A 20,561-nucleotide genomic window follows, 5' to 3' on the forward strand; every position below is an offset into this window, starting at 1 on the left:
GGCTGGGCTCTGAGTGAGCCTCCCTGGCTGCAAAGACAGATAAAAATACTGCCTGTTTACTAAAGCATTTGTGCATGTTGTCAAGTGAGAAAAGCAAGCTCCAAAAGACGCTGTCACATTTGTGTGTATGAATTTTGTGGGTGAGTGTACATAACAGGTATACAAGCACATTGATTAGCAAACTGGAAAGACATCTACTAATCTGTTATTTGAGTAGTGGTGCTATTTCTTTTAAACTTTGGCATTTCCCACCCCCACCCCCACTCCTCTTTCTTTTTGCATTGCACTTGATTGCTTTTGAAATTAAAAATCAACAAAAGCAATAGCTAACCTGTAGTAGTGTTTGCTACCTGCCAGGCATTCTTCTAAGAGCTTTGCATAATTAACTAATTTCATTTTTGTAGCAACTCCGTGAAATAGGTCTTATTATTACCCCATTTTACAGATGAGGAATCAGAGGCACAGAGAGGTTAAATAACTCCCCCAAGGTCACACAGCACATAGCTAGTGAAGCCAGGATTCAAGTCTCCAACAGTGGCAGCCTGACTGGAGAGGCCGCACTTTTACCCCTACACCGCGCAGCCTCCAGTGACCAACAAATGCCACCACAATGAACAGAGTCTCTGCGTCAGAGGGGGAAGTGCTGAGACCCCTTCATAAAGGTGCCACCTGGGGTGCAGCAGGGACTGCGCAGGGCTCTGGACCCCAAAGCTTTGGGAAGGACTTCCTGCCGTAGGTGACAGTGACGTGGAGGATGCGTTCACCTGATGAAACACACCTTCCACGCAGAGGAAGCGGACAAAGGCCTGAAGGTGGGGGCTGTCCCAGGAAATGCAGGGCCCGAAGGTGCAGGGCATTGCGGTTGGGGAAGAAGGCGAGCACGAGGGAACAGGCTGGCGGGTGGCTGCTCAGAGGCCACATACCATTTTCTGCCCGTGGAGCTAAGGGGCTGGGCTTGGTCCTCGGGTGGCAGGGAGCCATGGAAAGTTCCCAGCAGGGGAGACACGGGTCAGATGGGGTTCAAGGGTCTCTCCTGGGGAACCTCCATACATTGTCTCTCCATCCCTGCTCTCTTCAGTGTGGGCTGGGAGCCCAGGAACTTTTCATTCAACACACTTTCATACCTCACATACGGTGCTCCAGGCCCCCACCTGGGGAGATGCAGAAAGGAGAAAGACTGGGTTCTCCCACTCCCTTAGGAATCTTACAACCGGAGATTAGGACACAGGCAGTTCTCAAGAGATGTCCAAAATTCACCTTCCCACTGGCCTGCCTATGGAGCCCCTGTGCATCCTTTAAGGTCCAGCACAAACCTCACCTCCTCCAGGAAGGCTTCCCTCATGAACAACCTCTCACACAGAATCCTCCCTCGCTCCTCTTTGGGACCGTGTGTCCTTGTTGTCTGTCTGTGCCTACTGCTCACCCCTGACTGAAGGTCCTCCAGCGCCCGACCCTGGGTGACCCCCCTTGAGGTCCCAGGGCCCAGCACAGACCTGACCCACTGCTGGCATCCACAGCATCTATTGACTGGAAGGTGACAAAGGCTGGGCCGCACTGTTGGGGGTGGTGGGTGAGCAGGGATCAGTAAAGGAGGAGAGTATTGAGGTTCAGAAATGCTGGAAAAGGCTGCATGTCAGAGATGAAACAGGCTCAGACCTTGAGTGACATCACAGCAAGCTGGCCGAGCGCTCGGATGGCCGTCCGTGCCCCTAGGGAGAGTCTGTCAGTTCCCTTGTGCGTGAGTCTGTGGGTGCCCGCGTCCCTGGCCTTAGAGGGAAGCCACTAACCTTTGTGTTGAAGGCAGCTTGCCTGATTAGAGTCATGGAGACAAGCACCAGGCGTGGTGTCCGGAAGGTCTCATTTGACACAACGTCCATTCCCACTTGCATACCAGCAATTGTCACCGCCCCCTCCCCAGGGTGGGGCTGGTGCTCCCAGTGTTGGCTGCTTCTCCCCAGCTCCCCTAACCGCACAGCAAGCCGTGCCTTCGGCTGAGTCATCCGGCCCTCTGCCCTGGCATCCCTCGCTGGCCCTTCCCTGCCCCCGAGCCCCACAGTTTCTAAGGGTCCCTGTTTCCTCTTGCCTGGGTTCCTGATGCAGCTTTCTAAGGACATCCCTGCCTCCACACTGAAACCAGAGTGAAGGCTCTAAAACAGCGGTCGCCAACCGGTGGTCCGCGGACCACTGGTGATCCATGAGGTCCGAAAGGTTGGTGACGGCTGCTCTAAAATGCAAATTGGGTGACAAGACCATTGGCTGGACCCCTCCCCATGGCTCCCCAAAGCCTCAGCCTCATCTTCCTGGACCACCTCCCTCTCCGCACGCTCGCCCAGCCTCCGTCTAGGCGACTCCCTCTCCATCATCGCCTCCCTCTCCATCATCGCCTGCGGTCCTCACAGTGCCCCTGAGAGGCAGGGGCTAGGCTCTCAGCACCTGGCCCTTTTCTGATGGTTCAGGCCCACTGTTTGTTGCTCTTTGTCCCCTGAGCATGTCATTTGTCCTTTCCTGGACTCAGTTTCCACTTTAGCAAAATGAGGTTTTAATTCCTAGCCTGGAGGTTGTTTAAGTTAATAATAGTAAGTAGTATAGTAGTAACAATATGCAGCACTAAACGCCGGCCGGGCTCCTGCACCCCAGGGGGCTGGGCTGGGTGGTTAGGGGCATGCCTAGCACCGGGCCTGGCACGGGGAAGCACCCAGTAGATGCGGGCACCACTGGGACAGTCACGTCCGGCCTGGAGGAGGCGCGTGAGCCGAGAATATGCCAGGCACGTCTGAGGCCAGCACACAGCGAGGCTGGCTGCAGCTCAGGGCCCGTGTTTAATATAAGATTAATGAAATTGTCAAATTGACCTTGTCAGTGTCTGCTCAATCCAATTACATGGCTGTGGCCCCCGTGAACGGGGTTAACACAGGAGCGCACACAGGAGACTAAGACGGCGGCCCTGGGAGACGGCGCTGCCCAGAAGCCCTGCAGAGCCGTCCTCCCTGCAGCCCGGCCCGAGCACCCGGCCGGCTGAGAACTGCGGTCACTTTCAGGGCGCAGGGCCCTCACTCAGCAGAAACTGCAGCTGAGCACCCAACCTCCACCACACAGCGGCACTCGGAGCCCTGACTGATGCCCAGGACATGCCATGCTGGGCATGGGACATGGCAAGCAAGACAAAGTCACTGTCCTTGAGGAGTCCTTGGTCTGGTGGGGGGGGTGGGGGGGACAGACACAAAAACAAACGAAATTCTCTGAGAGATGGTTCCCAGACAAGGCACGCATAGGTCAGCCCAGCACTCAGCAGGCTCCTGGCAGAGATGGCACATGCGGTGAGCAGTGACCAGAAGAAGGGGATGGGCAGAGTGCAAGGGGCAGCGCCAACCTCAGGGGACAGCCAGGTTTCATTGGGAGGACCGTGGAGGGATGTTCTGCAAAGCAGCCAGGGCGCTGGGGAGTCTGTTCATGCTGGGAAAGATCAGGTGGGGAGGGGTGCGGGGCTGTGGTTGGGGAGAGCCTGGAGCAGCTCAGGGCGCCTGGAGAGGGGAGGCTGTGGGGCACACAGATGAGGGGCGTGGTGAGCCTCTTTGGGAGCCAGGCTTTCCCAGGAGTAAGCCCCAGCAGTGCTCTGTGTGTGGGAAGGCCCGGTCCTCTCTGGAAGGCTCCGGCAGGGCCTGGATGGAGGGGACATCTGAAGAGTCTGGGTGTCAGCTGCAGCTCGACTGACCTCAGGTTCCTGAGACAGACCCCGAGGAAGAGGCTGGGCACAGAGCCGCTCTGTACAGGCCTCGCCAGCAGCACCTCCTCCTGGTCTGGGACCTGCCGGCCACTCCCCTGCTCACCTGGGGCATTTCCTGCATTCTCCCATGAATGGCCCTTTTCAGTTTACTGAGCTTGCTGGCACCCCTTCAACAACTAGATCTTCACGACCACACTGCCAGCCAGCTGGCATCAGTATTCCCTTTTTACAGCTGATGAAACTGAGGCACAGGGCGACTGAACATTCCTGCCCAAGGCTGGTTCACCATGGAGCGGGGACTCCTGCCTACTTATTCTGAACAAAGCCCCTGCTCATTCCATTCCCACGTCTATCTTTAAGGGAAGGAGGGACTAACGCTGGACACCTTGGCACGAGCAGTGGGTAGAGATGGGCAGATTCTGTGTGGCCCCTCACCGACAGACCTGTCTTATTTCATCAACAGATAATCCTGCCAACTACATTTCTAGGGCTCAACGGGGCCCCAAAACATGAGACCCACATTGGGATGTTGTCTTGAAGCAAAATGATTCATGTTCAGCCAAGGATTCCTATTAGAACAGGTGCCACAGTGCCCCCCAAAGCCCTAGTCCCCTCCCATTGAATGTCATCACTGCTCACCTGCTCAGCCAGAAACAGGGGAGTCACTACCCAGTCCCCCTCCCCCTCTAGTCAGCAAACCATGGTGGCTTTACCCCAGGAACACCTTTCTATTTTGACCTGCCCTGCCCACCCTTCATTTCCATACCACCCCCTCCCCTTCATTTCCACCCCACCCCCACCCCTTCATTTCCAAACCACCCCACCACACTTTGCTCTGGTCTCCACTTTTCTTGCAGACTATTCAATTGGCCTCCTAACCATTTTCCCTAATTCCAGCCTCACCCCTCCCATTCATAGCCACAATTCCACCAGCATGGTTCTTCTGAAACACAAATCTAAACATACCATGCCCAGGCTCAACATCCTTCAATGACTCCCTGTTGTCACCTCAGAGCCAAGTCCATTAGCTGGCACATGGGGCCTGCATGCCTGGGGGCCTGGCCCCAACCACCCCACAGCCTTGTCTCTCAACACCTCACTCAGACCCCGCACTCCAGACCCTGCGCTGAACTCTATGGTACCGAGAAACTGCTGAGCATTTTTAGTTCCTCACCCACTTACTTCCCCAACCACCTATCCACTTGTGAGCCTCTGCTGCATGCTCGGCACTCTTCTAGTCATTGTGCTTAGGAAGCTGACGTCTTAGCTGGTGGCGGTGGTAAGACAACATTCAAATAAATATATCAGGGCCGGGGAAATAACACAGCAGCAGAGGACTAGGAAGTGCCCTGGGGTGGGTGCGATGTGTGGGCTCTCTGGGCAGGTGGACAGGAGGCGTGTTTCTGACGACAGAGATGCGGGCAGAGGTCTGGAGGAAGAGGTGGCAGCCATGTAGACGCCTGCAGGGAGACACCTTACTCACCCCATCCCTCTGCTTGGAATGCCTGTGCCCCTGGCCCCCGCCCTCACCTGAGAATGGGCTCCACACTCACTCCTCTAGGACATTCACGGAAGATTCATCAACCCTTTCATGTCTCCACATCCCCCACCTGATGTCAGTCCTAGCTCTGTAATACTGGGACACTCGGTCTATAGAGACTCATTCATTCATTCATTCATTCATTCATTCATTCATATTTCTTAAGCAAAAACTGCTTGAATAGCCCCTGGGCGCTGAGCTCTGCCCTGGGATGACTGTGGGGCGCCCCCTGGCCCAGGCTCACGAACTCCTAGGAGGTGGCGAGGGGACTGGTGCTGGCATAGCACTTGGCCCAGAAGGGCTTTGGGTGAGTATTTGCTGAGTGAATAAACATTTGCGATTGTTTTATTGAAATACTTCAGAGTAAATTTGGAGACAGGCATTCCTCCACTCAAGAGTAATTTAATAACCACAAATGCCTTTAACACAGTGGGGGGGGGGGTGTATGTTTCCCTTCTTGCTGCTGTTAAAATAAATGGCATTTTTAATAAAGTGTCCCCATACAGCATACAGAATGTGGCCACAGGATGAAATAAATAAAAACGGAGTGAAATTATGCACTGCAGAATAGACTTTTTCTGGTCTTTTGGTTATTAAATTTAATCACTTCTGAGCTGCGCCCCTACTCTCTTTCCTAGAGGCAGGTACACTTTTGATTAAAATGTGGGCCCCAGAGCACTTTCACGGGGGAGGGTTCGGCTGCGTCCCCAGAGGAACTGTGGGGAACAGGCGAGCGGATGACGGGGCCACGGCGACAGCCACAATGTGCTTCTCACTTGATGGACGTGTTTATCCCCAGACAGAGTGCACCGCAGTCACGGGGCGTATGGAAATCTTGCAATTAAGGCAAAGTCTAATTAGAGACTACACATTCAAAATACAAAGGGACCTCTGAGTGGCAGCCACTCTGGTCGGCTGGGAAACGTGATTATCCCACTCCAGTCCCTGCCGCAGCCACCCGTCGACTGAATGACGGGAGTGGGGGTGCATCGTGTTGCCATACGTGGGTTCTCCAGGGACAGTTCTGCCTTCCCAGCCCGTGGAGACAGCTCGGTCCGTGGAGAAGAGCTCAGGTCTTGGATCCACCAGACTTGGATTTGGGTTCTGACTCTGCCCGTTACTGCCATTCCAGCCTCAGCATCCTCACCTTCCTAAAGGAGGGGTGGCAACCATCTCAAGGTCCATGAAGGATCCTAAAGGGCTTTGGGGACTCAGTCATTCACCGGGCTGGGTCACTGACCTGCCTTTGCCCCAGCCCCGAAGGCTCAGCTCTGCAGGGAAACTGGGAGTGGAGGCAGAGGGCCTGGGGGGGCTCTGTCACCCCTTCACTGCACCCACAGGACCCAGACAGCCTTCCTCTGGGCCTTTCTCTCCTGGAGGACCTGACACTGTGCTGGGCAATCAGCGTTATGAGTCCACAGGGGTGGAGACCTTTCATCCAAACAGACCCCGGACGCAGCGGCGGCGGGAGGGCTGGGGAGAAGGTGCTCGTGGCTAGGCTCGGTAGATGCGGAGCTCTGGCCCAGAGACACCAGCATTTCCTGAGCTTGGACTGCGGTCAAGAGGTGATTTCAAACCTGTCCCCGCCCTCGAGGAAGTCACAAGTAGTCAGGAAGACAGACAGCAAAGAGCACAGAGTGCGTGGCCTCAGTTTACATGCCTACAACATTTTGCAGCCTTCGAGGCACCTCTCCCTGGATCCTCGCAAGAACCCGTGGGGGGATTAATTGGAGCTGCAGGGTGGGGTTTGCCTCTGAGGTAGAGGGAACCCCACCCCCATGACCCTCCCAGGCACAGCTTGGCGGAACCCTTTTTCGTCTGCTTGTTTCTTCAGCTCTCTTTTTTGTTTGTTTTAAATATTAAAACTGGATAGCCCTGACCGGTTTGGCTCAGTGGATAGAGTGTCGGCCTGCAGAATGAAGGGTCCCAGGTTCAATTCCGGTCAAGGGCATGTACCTTGGTTGCGGGCACATCCCCAGTAGGGTGTGCGCAGGAGGCAGCTGATCGATGTTTCTCTCTCATTGATGTTTCTAACTCTCTCTCCCTCTCCCTTCCTCTCTGTAAAAAATCAATAAAATATATTTAAAAAAAAACTGTAGAGAAGCCTCTATGGCATTCTTCCCCCGCCCACCCTGAGAAGGGCTGCCCCACAGCCGGGCTGTCTCCTGCCGGCCAAGTTTTCATACCGGGCACATCTGTACATGAACAATCCACAGTGTCGCTTTGCATATTTTAAGATTTTACATATGTTGTCTCATACCCTATGAGTTCCATCCCACCACTTGCTTTTTTGACTCTTTGTTAAGCTTTTGAGATTGATTTATGCTGAGGCACATAGTTCTGGTTCATTTCTTTTGCTGTATGGTATTTCACCCTATGAAGAAAGTCTGTGTAAATATGTGTGCATGTGTATATGTGTGTGTGTGTACACATGTGTAATTATCCTGTTGTTGTTGGACATGTGCTTCCACTCTTTCTACCAGCCCTCGGTGCTTTACCAGGGACCCCTGTACGTGAACATGGCTGGACTCCAGCCAGGGAGGAGGAGCACTCCTGGGCTTTGCCACCCGGTGCAGTCTGGCCAGCTGGCCCCCGTGGGTGGTGAGGACTGGACGGCATGGAGGCTGTGATAAAAGAACAGTGGGCTTGGTCTCGGAAGGGCCTGGACTTGAATCCTGACCCTCCCGCTTATTAGCTGTGTGACCCTGTGCAAACACTCTAACCTCTCTGGCCTGCAGTGCCCTCACCAGAAGAAATAAAAACAGTAACACCAACTCCTAAACACTCTTCTGGTGATTAAAGCAGGACGCCTTCAGTGTGGGTGGGACAAACAGGAGGAGCTCCACAAAGCTCAGGGGAAGCCGCCCTGATCCTGGGCCGAGGAAAGGGCCCCGGGAGGCACCAGCAGCTGTTGGCTGCCCTTCTCACTCTGAGCAAAGAAGTCTGGATCAAAAGCTCAGTCTTAAAACTAAACACAACAACAACAACAACAACAAAACCACACACGCAAAAAAAGGAGGGGAATAAACCAAGCCACCTTATAATCATAAATTAAAACTGGGGGAGCCCAACCCACCTCCCAAACTGGCCTTGGTTTCTCTTCCAGCTGTGCCTTCGATTGGCCAACACTGGAAGTCTGGGCGGGTGCACTTGGCCTTGGGCCAGGCTCCCTGAAGGGCAGCCCCACCCTGCAAAGCCCACCTGCCCTCCTGGGCCCTGGGGAAGGCAGCAGCAGGCTGGGCTACAAAGGGTTAAATCTCTTCCTCCTCCAAGCGGTTGGAGCCAATGAGGCTCTCTGTTTAAATGGCCTATAACCATCTCCCCCAAGCTCCTTAGCTCAGAAAAGTGCACAAGTCAGCACAAAATAAAAATAACTTAAAGAGCCACTGGAAAGAACTCCAGTCTCCCTCCTGCCTGCAAGGACCGCCTCTCAGTGGTGGCTCTTACTTTTCATACCCAGGGCCAGGGGCTGCCCACCAGTTTGGGGAAGGAATGTATCAGATGCTGAAATCTGCTCCCTCACAGGGGAAGGGGCAGGGGAGCAGGAACCCTGGAGGGGAGCGCCTCCCACCTGGGGTGCCTGCTGACTGCAAACCCTGCCTCGGCCAGGCCAGGGGGCCGCGCCGGCCTGCAGAGGTCAGTGGGGCAGGCACAGTCACATGTGTGTTATGACTGAGAAAACAGAGGCTCTGGAAAGGAAGTGACAGATCCAAGGTCCCACACAGGTGTGGCACGGTACTCCCGGCTAAACACTCAGCACCCCTCTGCTGACAGGGAAGGCCGTGTCTGCGCACCCACCGCCTGCCGTGTGCGGCTCTTTGTGCACCAGTCCTGGAACACCAGCACCCCTATTCTGGCTGCGTGGCTGGCAAATCTGAGGGCTCAGAAGGTTGAGTAACTCGGCCAAGGTCATGCTACTGAGAAGCAGCGGAGGAAAGGTTCGCAGCCACACTCTCTGACTTCACCCCACGCTGTGTCCAGGGCAGCAGGGCAGTGCTCAGGGAAGAGCCGACGCAGAGAAAACGCCGGGCTGCAATGTGCCACCCGCTCCTGACCTTCCATCTCCCGTCTCTGCCGCCCCCTCCATGGGCTGAGTTCCCGCACGTGGCCCAGGGCACGGGGGCTGCACGGCCGAGCTGCTGCCCCAGCCGCCGTGGCCCTGGGCTCTCCCAGCTGGACCGCTGCACAGGGTGCTCACAGCAGCCGGTGCTCCGGGGCCGGGGGAGGGGTTCCCAGCCCAGGCTGGCAGGGAGCACCTGGGAGGGCGGGAGGGCAGGAGGGATAGAAGAAGTACAAGGTCACAGGGAGGTGGCGGCACGCAAGGTTCAGCTGGAGGAAATACCTGTGTCAGGAAGATATCCGTGGCAGCTTATAGCACCGTCCTTAGGACACCAGGCAATGGAGCCACTGAGGCTGTGGGGCCAGTCCTGGCTCCCGGTCATGGCTGTGCCATCTGGGACAAGTTACCCAATGTCTTTAAGTCAGATTCCTTGTCTGTCAAATGGGAATGGGAATAGTAATCTGCCCTGTGTGAGAAATAAAATAATAAGGAGCGCCTAGTACATAGTAAGTGTTCAGTAAATATTAATTTAAAAGTAATGTCCACATCTGTGTCTCCTTGGATACCCCCAGGCCCTGCGGCAAGGGCCCCTTGGGGAGGGCTTCCTACCTCACACTGACCGCCTCCCCGCCTCTCATTGCAGCCTCCCCCGCACTCACACTGTCTCCCCCGGCGCTCCTTTTCCTTTGTTCTACAATCTTCTTAATGATCACGTCTTCTGTTTGTCTTCCTGCCCATCCCACTCCACCCCCACTAGAATTTAAGTTCTCTGTGTTTTCCTTCGTGTCTCGGGCGTTTAGAGCAGTGACTGGCATGCAGGGGTACTGGTCAGCGGTGGCTGAGAGGGCGTCCTGTGGAATGCAGGACAGAGCACAGGGTCTGGGGCCACTCGAGGTGTGACTCCCTGGTCCCCGACCCCCGGAGTCTGGTGGAGTGCTGGGCACAGGTAGATGTGCTGCATGTGGAAGATGAGTGGAGGGGAGTAGGCCGACAGACAAGCGATCAGCTCACAGCCCTCTCATCTGTCAGGCATGGGCTCCGAGGTCATGTCTCCAAGCCCTTCCCTGGTCACACAGGATGGAGTAGTCCCAGAGCCTTGAACGACCAGCTCAGAGAAGGCTAATTAGTGAGTGCAAGTGGGTCTCTAGCGGAGGACCACATGGCTTTCCTTCTCACTGAACTAAACATTATGAGTGGTAACTTGGTGAAGATACAAAAGATCATATTTATCCTATAAAACTGAGAGGAAGGATGTATCATGATAACAAATTCCATAAGGATCTCAAATACCCAAATGTCTACACAGACAATTCACACTGGAAGAAGTTGAAAAAGCACATCTGTATCCATAGCTAATTGGCCAAACTTCTTTACAAATTCCAAATACTGATGAGGTTGTGGGGAAATGGCACCTGCACGCCTACCCTGCTGGAGACAGGAACTCACTTTTTGGAAAGCAATGTAACAATACATGCAAAGGACTAGAAAAATGCTCTTGCCCTTTAACCCAATTGGCTCGCCACTGGGAATTTTCTCTAAGAAATCAACAACCATCGAGGATCATGGCAACATTATCTCTAATATCAAGAAAATAGACAACAAAACACATAGTGAGGAGATAATAAGGTAACCCTGGCCCCATGCTGGGGAGGGCATGAAAATGGCAGCCACACAAATCAGGCTGCTGAGGGGAGATGCTTACCCTACCTACAATGTTACAGGGACAAAGCATGATCATGGAAGGCTGGCCGGCTGCCATGAACAGAGAGGGGAGGGACAGACCCACGGAAAGACAGGAGGGGCGCCCAGGAGTGAACGTGCAGTTGGGCTTGGCTCTTGGGATTGTGGCTCTTGGCTCTTTTTTTTTTTTTTTTTTTTTTTTTGGCTTTCCTCAGATTTTGTTTTATATTTTAAACACAAATGGAAAAGAAGATCTCAACCAGCTGGAATGTTGGGCTGAAACCAACACGATGAAATGGAACAGAGATAAATGCAAAGCTCTGTATTTCATTTAAGAAATATATTGAAGACACACAATGGAGGTGCGAAGGGGCATAAAGAGCTGTTAGAATGAAAAGGGGAAGGAAAAGGGAACACAAAAAAAAAAACGCTCTTGCTGCAGCCCGGGCCTGGGACTGCGGTGGCTGCAGGTCTGGCTCAGTCGGCCAGTGTGATTACCGTGCTCTGCGTAACAGACAGGTGACCAGGGCCGTGCAACGTTTCCTCTCGTCTAGTACACAGTGAACTCAGGATCTGAATTTGATGTGGATTTCTCTGGCTTCAAAATCTATGCTCTTTCTCTTAAAACGCAGTGAACTAAAGGGACAAGTCCTGTGAGCCAAGAAGAGGGAGCACGAACTACTAGCTCCATAGGACGGTGGGCTTTGGTGACCATGAACTCGACGTGAGATCATTCCACCACTATAGACGCTCATGCAAGGCTAGGCCATGTGCCGTTCAGGAGTAAGAGGTAACAACCTGCCCTCATTAGTGCTGGCCAGGCCCTTCCTGGAGGCGTGTCCAGTCCTGAGCCCCACCTCATAGGGACCCATCTATGAAAGAGCAACCATCTGGTCAGAGTTCTCAGGGTCGAAGAATGAAGACACTGAACGCCTCGGCGCTCTACTCACATCCTACGCTATAGTTCCTGATGCAACCTGGCGAGGGGGGTATCATATTCTCATTTTTAAGTGAGAAAACTAAAGCTGAAAAGAATTTGTTCAAGGTCATATATTAGTAAGTGGCAGTCAGCATTTAAACACAGAGCTGTCGCCGAAACCGGTTTGGCTCAGTGGATAGAGCGTCGGCCTGTGGACTCAAGGGTCCCAGGTTCGATTCCGGTCAAGGGCATGTACCTTGGCTGTGGGCACATCCCCAGTAGGGGGTGTGCAAGAGGCAGCTGATCGATGTTTCTCTCTCATCGATGTTTCTAACTGTCTATCCCTCTCTCTTCCTCTCTGTAAAAAAATCAATAAAATATATTTAAAAAAAAAAAAAAAGTAAACACAGAGCTGTCTGAGTCCCGAGTCTCTGGTCCTGGCCAGGCAGCTCAGTTGGTTAGAATGTCATCCCGATATGCCAAGGTTGTGGGTTTGATCCCAGTCCAGGCACATACAAGAAGCAACCAGTAAATGCATAAATAAGTAGAGCAACAAATCTCTCTCTCTCTCTCTCTCTCTCTCTCTCTCTCTCTCTCTCTCTCCCTTTTCCTCTCTCAAAAATCAATCAATCCAGGGTCTCCACTCTTTCCTGCGCAGGGTCCCTCGTGTGAGAAATGATAAAACAGAACTTGACCTACTTATTAGTTGGTGCAGAGACATGACTGCCACCTTCAACTCTGCCAAGGGCTCTGTGTGGCTTCAATGGAGAGACCTGAATGATCTGAGAGGTCTCAGGGTGCTCCGGGAGAGAGCATCTTAGTAATGGCAGTGACCGTGTGGACTCTCGGGTAGGAGGATGAATTTCCACGCCTGGAGGTGGCAAGCGTGGTGTGGAAGCCAGTGGAGAGAGATCTGGGCACAGGACCCATAAGTTCACTCTTGAACCTTAGCTTCCACGAGCCTCTGAAACTGCTTGGCAGAAACTGACCAATCCCTTCAAAAGACGTGATAACAGTATCTGCTGGTACGTCTATTTGCAGACATCAAAGTGAAAATTATATGCCCAGAGTAAACATGTTGACCCAGACAAAACTAAACACAGAAAATGAAATGGATTCTACTGGAGATGCTTGCAGGTTAAACTATTATTTTTTTTGTTTCCAATAAACCAAACTCTGGAGAGATGTGTAGTCTTGGAAGTAATCAAAGAAAACATAATGAGGCACTGGTTTCATCTAAGTTGGCAAAATAATTTAAACATGGCCACACCCATTATGTGCATCAAAGAATGTAAAATTGTCACTCCTTTTGATCCAGGGAAAACAACCCTAAGAAAGCGATAAAAAAAATAAAGGAAAAAACTGAAAACAAAAATATTCATCAACAACCTAAAAATTCCAGGAAGGCAAATGGGCCAGCTGGGTGGCAGAGGTGGGGGCTGAGGTCCGTGTGCACAGGGAAAGGCCTGTGAGTACTGGGCACTATGGGTGAGCATAAGGTGTCTGGACGGCCAAAGGCAGGTATGAAAGCCAAGGTCAGAGCAGGTCAGACACAAGATAGGAGTACACTCAGGTGAAGACTGAATGGGCATAGAGAGAGAGAAAGGGAGGGGAGGGGAGGGGGGGGAGGGGAGGGAGGGGGGGAGAGGAGAGGGGAGGGAGGGGAGAGGAGACGTAGGTTGCTGGCCATTTACCCACTCTCACTGCGGCACTTTAATTAGTCTCAGTCCTCCACAATTGGATATTATTTTCTGCGTTTTGCAGATGAAGAAGATGGTGTTCAGAAAGATAAAGTGAGTCACTCTAAGGCAGATAGAAGATGCTGGAGTTGGGAATTGGACTCTCACGCAATGACCTCCGAAACCAAGCTCTCTCTACCACGCATGCTGGACCCAAGTGTGCAGCGCGGCCTTTCATGAATGGGCAGCCGTGCGGGTCAGCCACACAGCTGGCCAGATGTTTACTGGTTGTAGCTCGATGTCTGTCCACTGAGTAGATGTTGGAACTGGTGGCCGTAATTTCCCGGAGCAACAGGAAATCGTGTTAAATGGAAAGGACACAAATCCCTGTATGCTAAGATCACAGGCACATACAATACACATTCGCGCCTTGGGAAGACTGGAAGAGCCACAGCACAATGCTTGCAGCAGTGCAAGCTGGGATGTTTCCCCTACTTCCCCAAAATTTCTATAAAGTGGTTTTCCTTTGTAATTACAAAAAAAAAATGGCATAATTTAGAAATGTATCCAAGAAACCCTTGGGCACATAACAGTCACTAACACACTTTCCTCAGCCAGAAAATACAAACAAGCCACATCCTCATGTTTCATCTGGGACCGGGGACTTGCTGCCAGGGCTTCTGAAGACAGTGCCCAGCCTCACTGGTTCAGGCCCTGCGGGCTCCGTAGTGACCTCCTGTCCTCCACAGCTCACTGGCACCGAAAGAAAGGGATGGAGAGAAAGAATCAAAGGGTGAAAGTGAGGGGAAATCATGGGTGCCCGGGCTGGAAGCCACCTTCCGCATCATGGCCAACCGAACAGCATACAGTGGGCATGAAGGAGGGCTCTCAGCGAGGTTTAGGCAGATCCTCAGCTCTTTGAGAGAATTTATTCAATTTCAGGTGTCCTCAGGCACGTTAGAGGGAGCACGCTGTCTCACTTCGGAATCACTCCTGTTAGTTCGTTAAAGCAGGACTTCTGCGACACTGGTCTTGCTCAACAGTGGCCCTGGTGCTGAAATACAGTTGCCCGGCTCCCTCTCCCACCTACAGAATGGAGCCCTCCAAACCAGAGCCCAGGAATCTGTATTTTAAGCACCTCAGCAAATCCTTAAGATTGGGCAAAGTTTAGGAAACCCTCGTCTAACACAAAAACCACTTGAGTTTTGTGAATGTAATAAACTGCACCCTCCTAATTAGTGCTATTCCAGTCCCTCCAAATGGCTTCAATTAACGGGACTGATTTCCAGTGACTGGTTTCTTAGGCCGGGCCTCTCCTGAACGCGCCTGAGATGACACGGCTAGATTCTCAGCGCGGACCATAATGTCCACTCACCTTTCGGGGAAGAGTGAAAAGGGCAGGTATCGCACAGACTTGGGTCTGACCCAGCTCCAATGCTAACTCTGCCCATTTCCTCATTTGTGTGGGTGTAAGAACGATGGCCTTGCCCTCATCTAGCAGTAACAGGGCGCCAGGTACACAGCGGAAGCTCAGAAACCTCTCAGTAACCAGCGTGTCCAGCGTCCCCTGCTCCCGTCGGAATCGGCTCTCAGGTGCTTCCTTGCCACGCCCACTTCTGATTTTATCCTGCCTGACAAGCTAAGGGTCACTAGCATGTGCGTGGCCTATAGAGACTTACAGAGCCCTTTCTCCAGGTGCCACCTGGATCCCTCCCCATGACAGCTCTGTGTTAGGGATCATTATTTCCACTTCAGAAGAAACAAGCCCCGGAGAGGTCAGGCAATCTCCCAGAAGTGGTAAAGTCAGGATTCGAACTCAGATCCCAACACCTTTCACAACCCTGTTCTCTCCCTCGTATGTGCATCATACATTACACAGAGCACTTTCACCTGTGTCGTAGTAGTTTCTAAACATAGATTTCCATGCTATTTCCCCCACCCATCTAAAAGCACCTATGAAGAGGTTTCCACTGTATCAGTCTCTGCAGAGAAGTGCACAGCTGTATGGTGTTTGTGCCTTTGCCCTGCTTAGGGGGGAGGGATGAGCTCCAGTACGACGCATCCTCTTCCAGTCTCTAGTGCATTCCGTACTACACATGCCCAAGCCACCCCAATGCCATTAAAATGAGCACATCTAATAGCAAGAATTTATTGAACACAACTGCCCCTAACCTTACTGACCTCATGCAATGAGACCCTAAGGTAAACATTTAGGAAAGTTCTGACACATATTTAATATCCATTGTTGCTGCCATTATTACTATTAATTATCCATATAGCCTGTGCCATAGGCATTATTTTCCTCATTATACTGATAAAGACTCAGAAGTTAAGTGACTGGTCCAAGATCACATTGCTAGTTTGGGGAGAGCTAGGAAAATACCAATAAAGAAAATTCACATCTATATCCTATTAGCGAGCATATAGTATTTCACATTATAAAGGATTATTTTATTTACTAGAATAAAATTCCTCAGAGGCATCCACCTCCCTTCTTACGCCGCCAAAGGACACTGGTCACCTCCACTTACACTGAATATCCTTAAGTAAAGGACCCTGAGCTTCTGCTTACAGACCAGTGGTTTAATGGTCTAGTGGGTAACCCATTAGAGAAATGAGAGGCCAATGTTTTCCAACCAATGCCTAAAAGCTAATAACCAGAAATTAAGAAAAAATAATGATCACCAACATTTATTGACTATATATATATATATACTGAGTGGCCAGATTATTAGGATCTCTGAATGCATAATAATCTGGCCACTCGGTGTAGACTGACCACAGAGTTGGGATTTTAAAATAAGGTTTTTCCATGTATAAGAACTGCATTGTAGGTGGTTAGAAAGAAGCAGAGGCTGGGGGCCACTATCTCCTGGTCCCTTGACATATCCAGATTTGCAAGCTTTCCCTTATACATAAGTACACTGAGTGGCCAGATTATTATGATCTCTGAATGCATAATAATCTGGCCACTTGGTGTAGACTGACCACAGAGTTGGGATTTTAAAATAAGGTTTTTCCATGTATAAGAATTGCATTGTAGGTAGTTAGAAAGAAGCAGAGGCTGGGGGCCACTATCTCCTGGTCCCTTGACATATCCAGATTTGCAAGCTTTCCCTTATACATAAGTACACTGAGTGGCCAGATTATTATGCGTTCAGAGATCATAATAATCTGGCCACTCAGTGTATATCCTATACAATAAAGATGTAATATGCAAATGGTCGTTATGCTGTGAAGCGTAATGACCAACCACGTAACGACCGGATCATGGATCAGCAGGAGGGTGGGGCAGCGAGCTACAAGGGGGCGGCGGAGAGCTACAGGAGGGGGCAGGGCAGCAAGCTATGGGGAGGGTGGGGGGGGGCGGTGGAGGGAGCTACAGGAGGGTGGGGCAGCGGGCGGAGTGCTACAGCAGGGCGGCAGCAAGCTACTGGCACACGGATTCGTGTGCAGGGCTACTAGTACACACACACACACACACACAGACACACATATAATACATATATATAATCCTTATGGCAACCCTGCAAGGTAGATATCATCTCCTTACAAAACAGAAGAGGTGAGGTCAAAACCAGAGCACAGGGGGGCGAGGTTTGGAACCCAGGTGCTTGCCATTTCCAATGTACCAAGCTGACTTCATAGGCATCACAGAGAGGAAAGTGCAAATCAGCAGGAAGATCAAAGGTGGTTTGTCAGATTGCACACCAGGCACCTTGGAGACTCAGCTACTGAATGAGATAAAAACTATGTAACATGAAAGATGGCTTGAGATACAAGATAAGAGAAACAAACTGAGAGCAGGTGACCTGCCCCCGACTTCCCCACGGCAACCCTGGACCACATCTAACATCACTGCCCCGACTCGACTCAAATTATCCAGAAGCCGAATCTCTGGTCGCCTTGAGTGAGAAAGGCGACCGGTCCTAGATCTGTCCTTTGAAGCAGGAGAAAGCAACCTGCTTTTGAGACAGCCCTTCGTAGCTGTAGTCAGCAGCACATCCCTTACGAATTCTCCCTCCCTCGGCCTGAGTGTTCCGCCCTCAAACACTGGTCGCCTCCACTGTACACTTAATATCTTTAAATAAATGAGAATAATGATGATCTACATCAAAGAATTAATGAGCTTTATTATAGAACAAAATAGAGAAACAGAGATAAAAGTCCTTGAATGGTAAAAATATCAGTTTGAATTCTGGGTCAAGTGACAGGCAGGTCAGAGACACTCCATCCCCCGCCGAAAAGACGTTTTCCCATCCCCGGAACAACACCGGTGCCGGGCATGCCCGAGGCTCAGCACATCCATCTGCCTTCTTTGAAGTGGGAGGTCCAAGTTCAGCACGAGCCGCGACCCCGGAACCCCACTGGCTCCCTGCCACGCGCCACCGGCGCTATGGGTCTGATCCGGACGGCGCCGCGGCCCGCAAATCACACGCCGCACAAGGAAAACGAGAAGGCTTTATGAAAAAATCCAAAGTTTATTGCAAATTGTATTTTGCTTCCCTTCGCTCTTCATTTTTACAGGATTTATTGATATCCATGATCTTCTCACAGATGTACTTGTTGACTTTGGAGAGTCTCTGTGCAATTTCTGTTTCATCCACAGTCTCTTGTGCTATTCTGTCGTATAAACACTCTGGACAGGGGAAAGAAACAGGAAGGCCGAGGATTAATGGTGAACTCGAGGCAAATCTTTGGAGGGAGCGGGGGGAGGGGGGGGGATGTGATTCCTGACATTTCCCAAATACCAACTCACTTACCTGGCACAGCAATATTTTCAAATTTTCATACAAAACCCATATACAGTAAATGTACCTTTTAAAAATAACGATAAAACACCCATGTGCCTGCTCCCCAGCTTCCCTCTGAAGCCCCCAGTGCCCTCTCCCTCCCTGCCCTCTCCCGTCCTCACTAGAGGTAACCAGTCTCCTGCTTTTCTTTTCCTTGTAGTGTTAACACACACGCACACATCCTTAAATAAGGTATTGGTTCCTTTCCCCAGTTTTTTTTTTTACTTATTATAAGTGTGCCCATACTCTCTAGAATCTGACTTCCTTTTCCCCTCAATATTAAAGATTTGAAATTGATTCGTGTTCAAGTGTAAGCGGCAGGTCATCCGTTTCCCTTGGAGAGCGGTGCCCTACTGTGTGACTATTCCACAGCCTGCGCTGCAGTCCACGGCCCGTGGGTACCTGGGTGGTTTCCAGGGTTTTGCGATTGCAAACACCCCGGCGCTGTCTCGGGGCACCTGTGCTGGAGGCCCTGCCGTGCCAGGGTGTGTGCACAGTCAGCTTCACTGGGCGATGCCCAGCCAACTGTGTTCCCAAGCGGTCCTGCTGACGGGCACTCCCAGCAGTGTGTGCGGGGACTGGTGGCCCCACGCTTTCCACTGGACGTGGTCAGTTGTTAAGATTTTGATAACATGGCGGGTGTGAAGTGGTGTCTCACTGTGTGATTGACAATGAGGCTGAGCACAGCCACTTTCTGAGTCTGCCATTTGCTGAGATGAAAGAAGGGCCTGACTTCCAGCCTGGGGACCTGGTGCCAATCATTAGCCAGATCCTCCTCTCCCAAACAAGGACAACAAACCAAGGGTCTCTCTTTAAGGCTGCCTTGAGGCATCTGAGATAAACTTTTTGCAAACCTTCTTCAACTGTAAGGAACACTACACCAATATGGGGTTGTTACAATTATTTTATGTATATACGACTGTTCATTCCCAGCACCTAGCATAGTGCTTGGCACAGGCAAGATTAGGCACATATCTGTTAAACTGATGAATTAACGTTTCTCCAGCAAAACCGGAGGGGACATAAAAATTCTGGACATAAGAGGGCTGAGGAATGTACCACTAGGATGTCATTGTGAGCTAGACTTTTAACTTCCTTGAGCCTAAGCTTCCTCACCTACAGACCAGGAATGACCACTCAATCTGAAGGAATGGCCATGGAGGGTACACAAGATCTGTGTACAGGTTATCCTTAGAGATGCAGAATGTCAATGGGAGGGATCACAGAGGCTGCCCTGTGCTAACCCTGCACGTACAGGCGACAGGCCTGAGGCCTGGAGGAAGGCAGGAAGGATGGGCAGAATCCACTGCTGCCCCCTCCCAACCCCTCAGCCCCGTGGTCGGCAAACTGCGGCTCGCGAGCCACATGCGGCTCTTTGGCCCCTTGAGTGTGGCTCTTCCACAAAATGCCATGGCCTGGGCGAGTCTATTGTGAAGAAGTGGCGTTAGAAGAAGTTTAAGTTTAAAAAATTTGGCTCTCAAAAGAAATTTCAATCGTTGTACTGTTGATATTTGGCTCTGTTGACTAATGAGTTTGCCGCCCACTGCCTCAGCCCTTCCAGGCATACGGCCAGCCTGCCTCCTGGTGTCATCCTGCTGCAGGTGCACGTGCTGCGGGCATCCTCCGATCCCGCCGAAGGTCTTTGCACAGAGCAGACTTTAAATACTTTTCACGGACTTCTACTACTTCCGACCACTCCCACACCCGACTAATCTCCACTTCCTCTTGGCTTGGCCTTTCCATCGGGACCGAGACAAGAAGGTAGGGGCCCTGTCTGCCCCCTGTCCTACCTCTGCTCTTATCCACCTGAAGTGCCTCTTCACTCCAGTCTGTCCCACAGATCAGTGTCTTCATTCTTCTCTTCCAAGATTACCCCGACCCCGGCCTCCACCTGCCTAAATCCTACACATTCTTCCCGATTCAGCCTTCTTGGAGCCTACCAGTTTGAGTTAGGAGACTCCACTCCGCCTGCAACCTCTGTGCTCCCACCCTCACCTGGGTCTTCCTCTGTCAAAGCACTGATCACAGTAATAAGACTGCAACCACACTGTCCTCCTACAGAACAGAACACGTGGGCATCCCCTGTCCAGGCCCGGGCAAGAAGGAAGCAGTGACTGTGCTCGCACCTGAAGCAAATGAGGGAGACACCTGCGCTGAGGACCGTTC

At 51.7% G+C, this 20,561-nt stretch overlaps 2 protein-coding genes across 3 annotated transcripts in view; both read right to left on the reverse strand.

Annotated features, from left to right (window-relative positions):
- AGBL4 (AGBL carboxypeptidase 4) overlaps nucleotides 1–20,561 on the reverse strand; it is a gene marked incomplete at both ends in the record, with an annotated part of 953,795 nt that overhangs the window by 136,305 nt on the left and 796,929 nt on the right. The window lies entirely within an intron of this gene.
- The window catches only part of BEND5 (BEN domain containing 5), a 48,273-nt gene continuing 45,486 nt past the window's right edge, over nucleotides 17,775–20,561 (reverse strand). For both annotated transcript variants that reach the window (XM_079778237.1, XM_079778238.1), the window contains one exon: nucleotides 17,775–18,241. In XM_079778237.1, coding sequence (XP_079634363.1) covers nucleotides 18,084–18,241 — 158 coding nt within the window. In that variant the 3' untranslated portion in view covers nucleotides 17,775–18,083. The remainder of the gene's footprint in view (nucleotides 18,242–20,561) is intronic.

The sequence above is a fragment of the Cnephaeus nilssonii genome (assembly GCF_951640355.1).
Source record: "Cnephaeus nilssonii genome assembly, chromosome: 7".
Lineage (NCBI taxonomy): Eukaryota > Metazoa > Chordata > Mammalia > Chiroptera > Vespertilionidae > Cnephaeus > Cnephaeus nilssonii.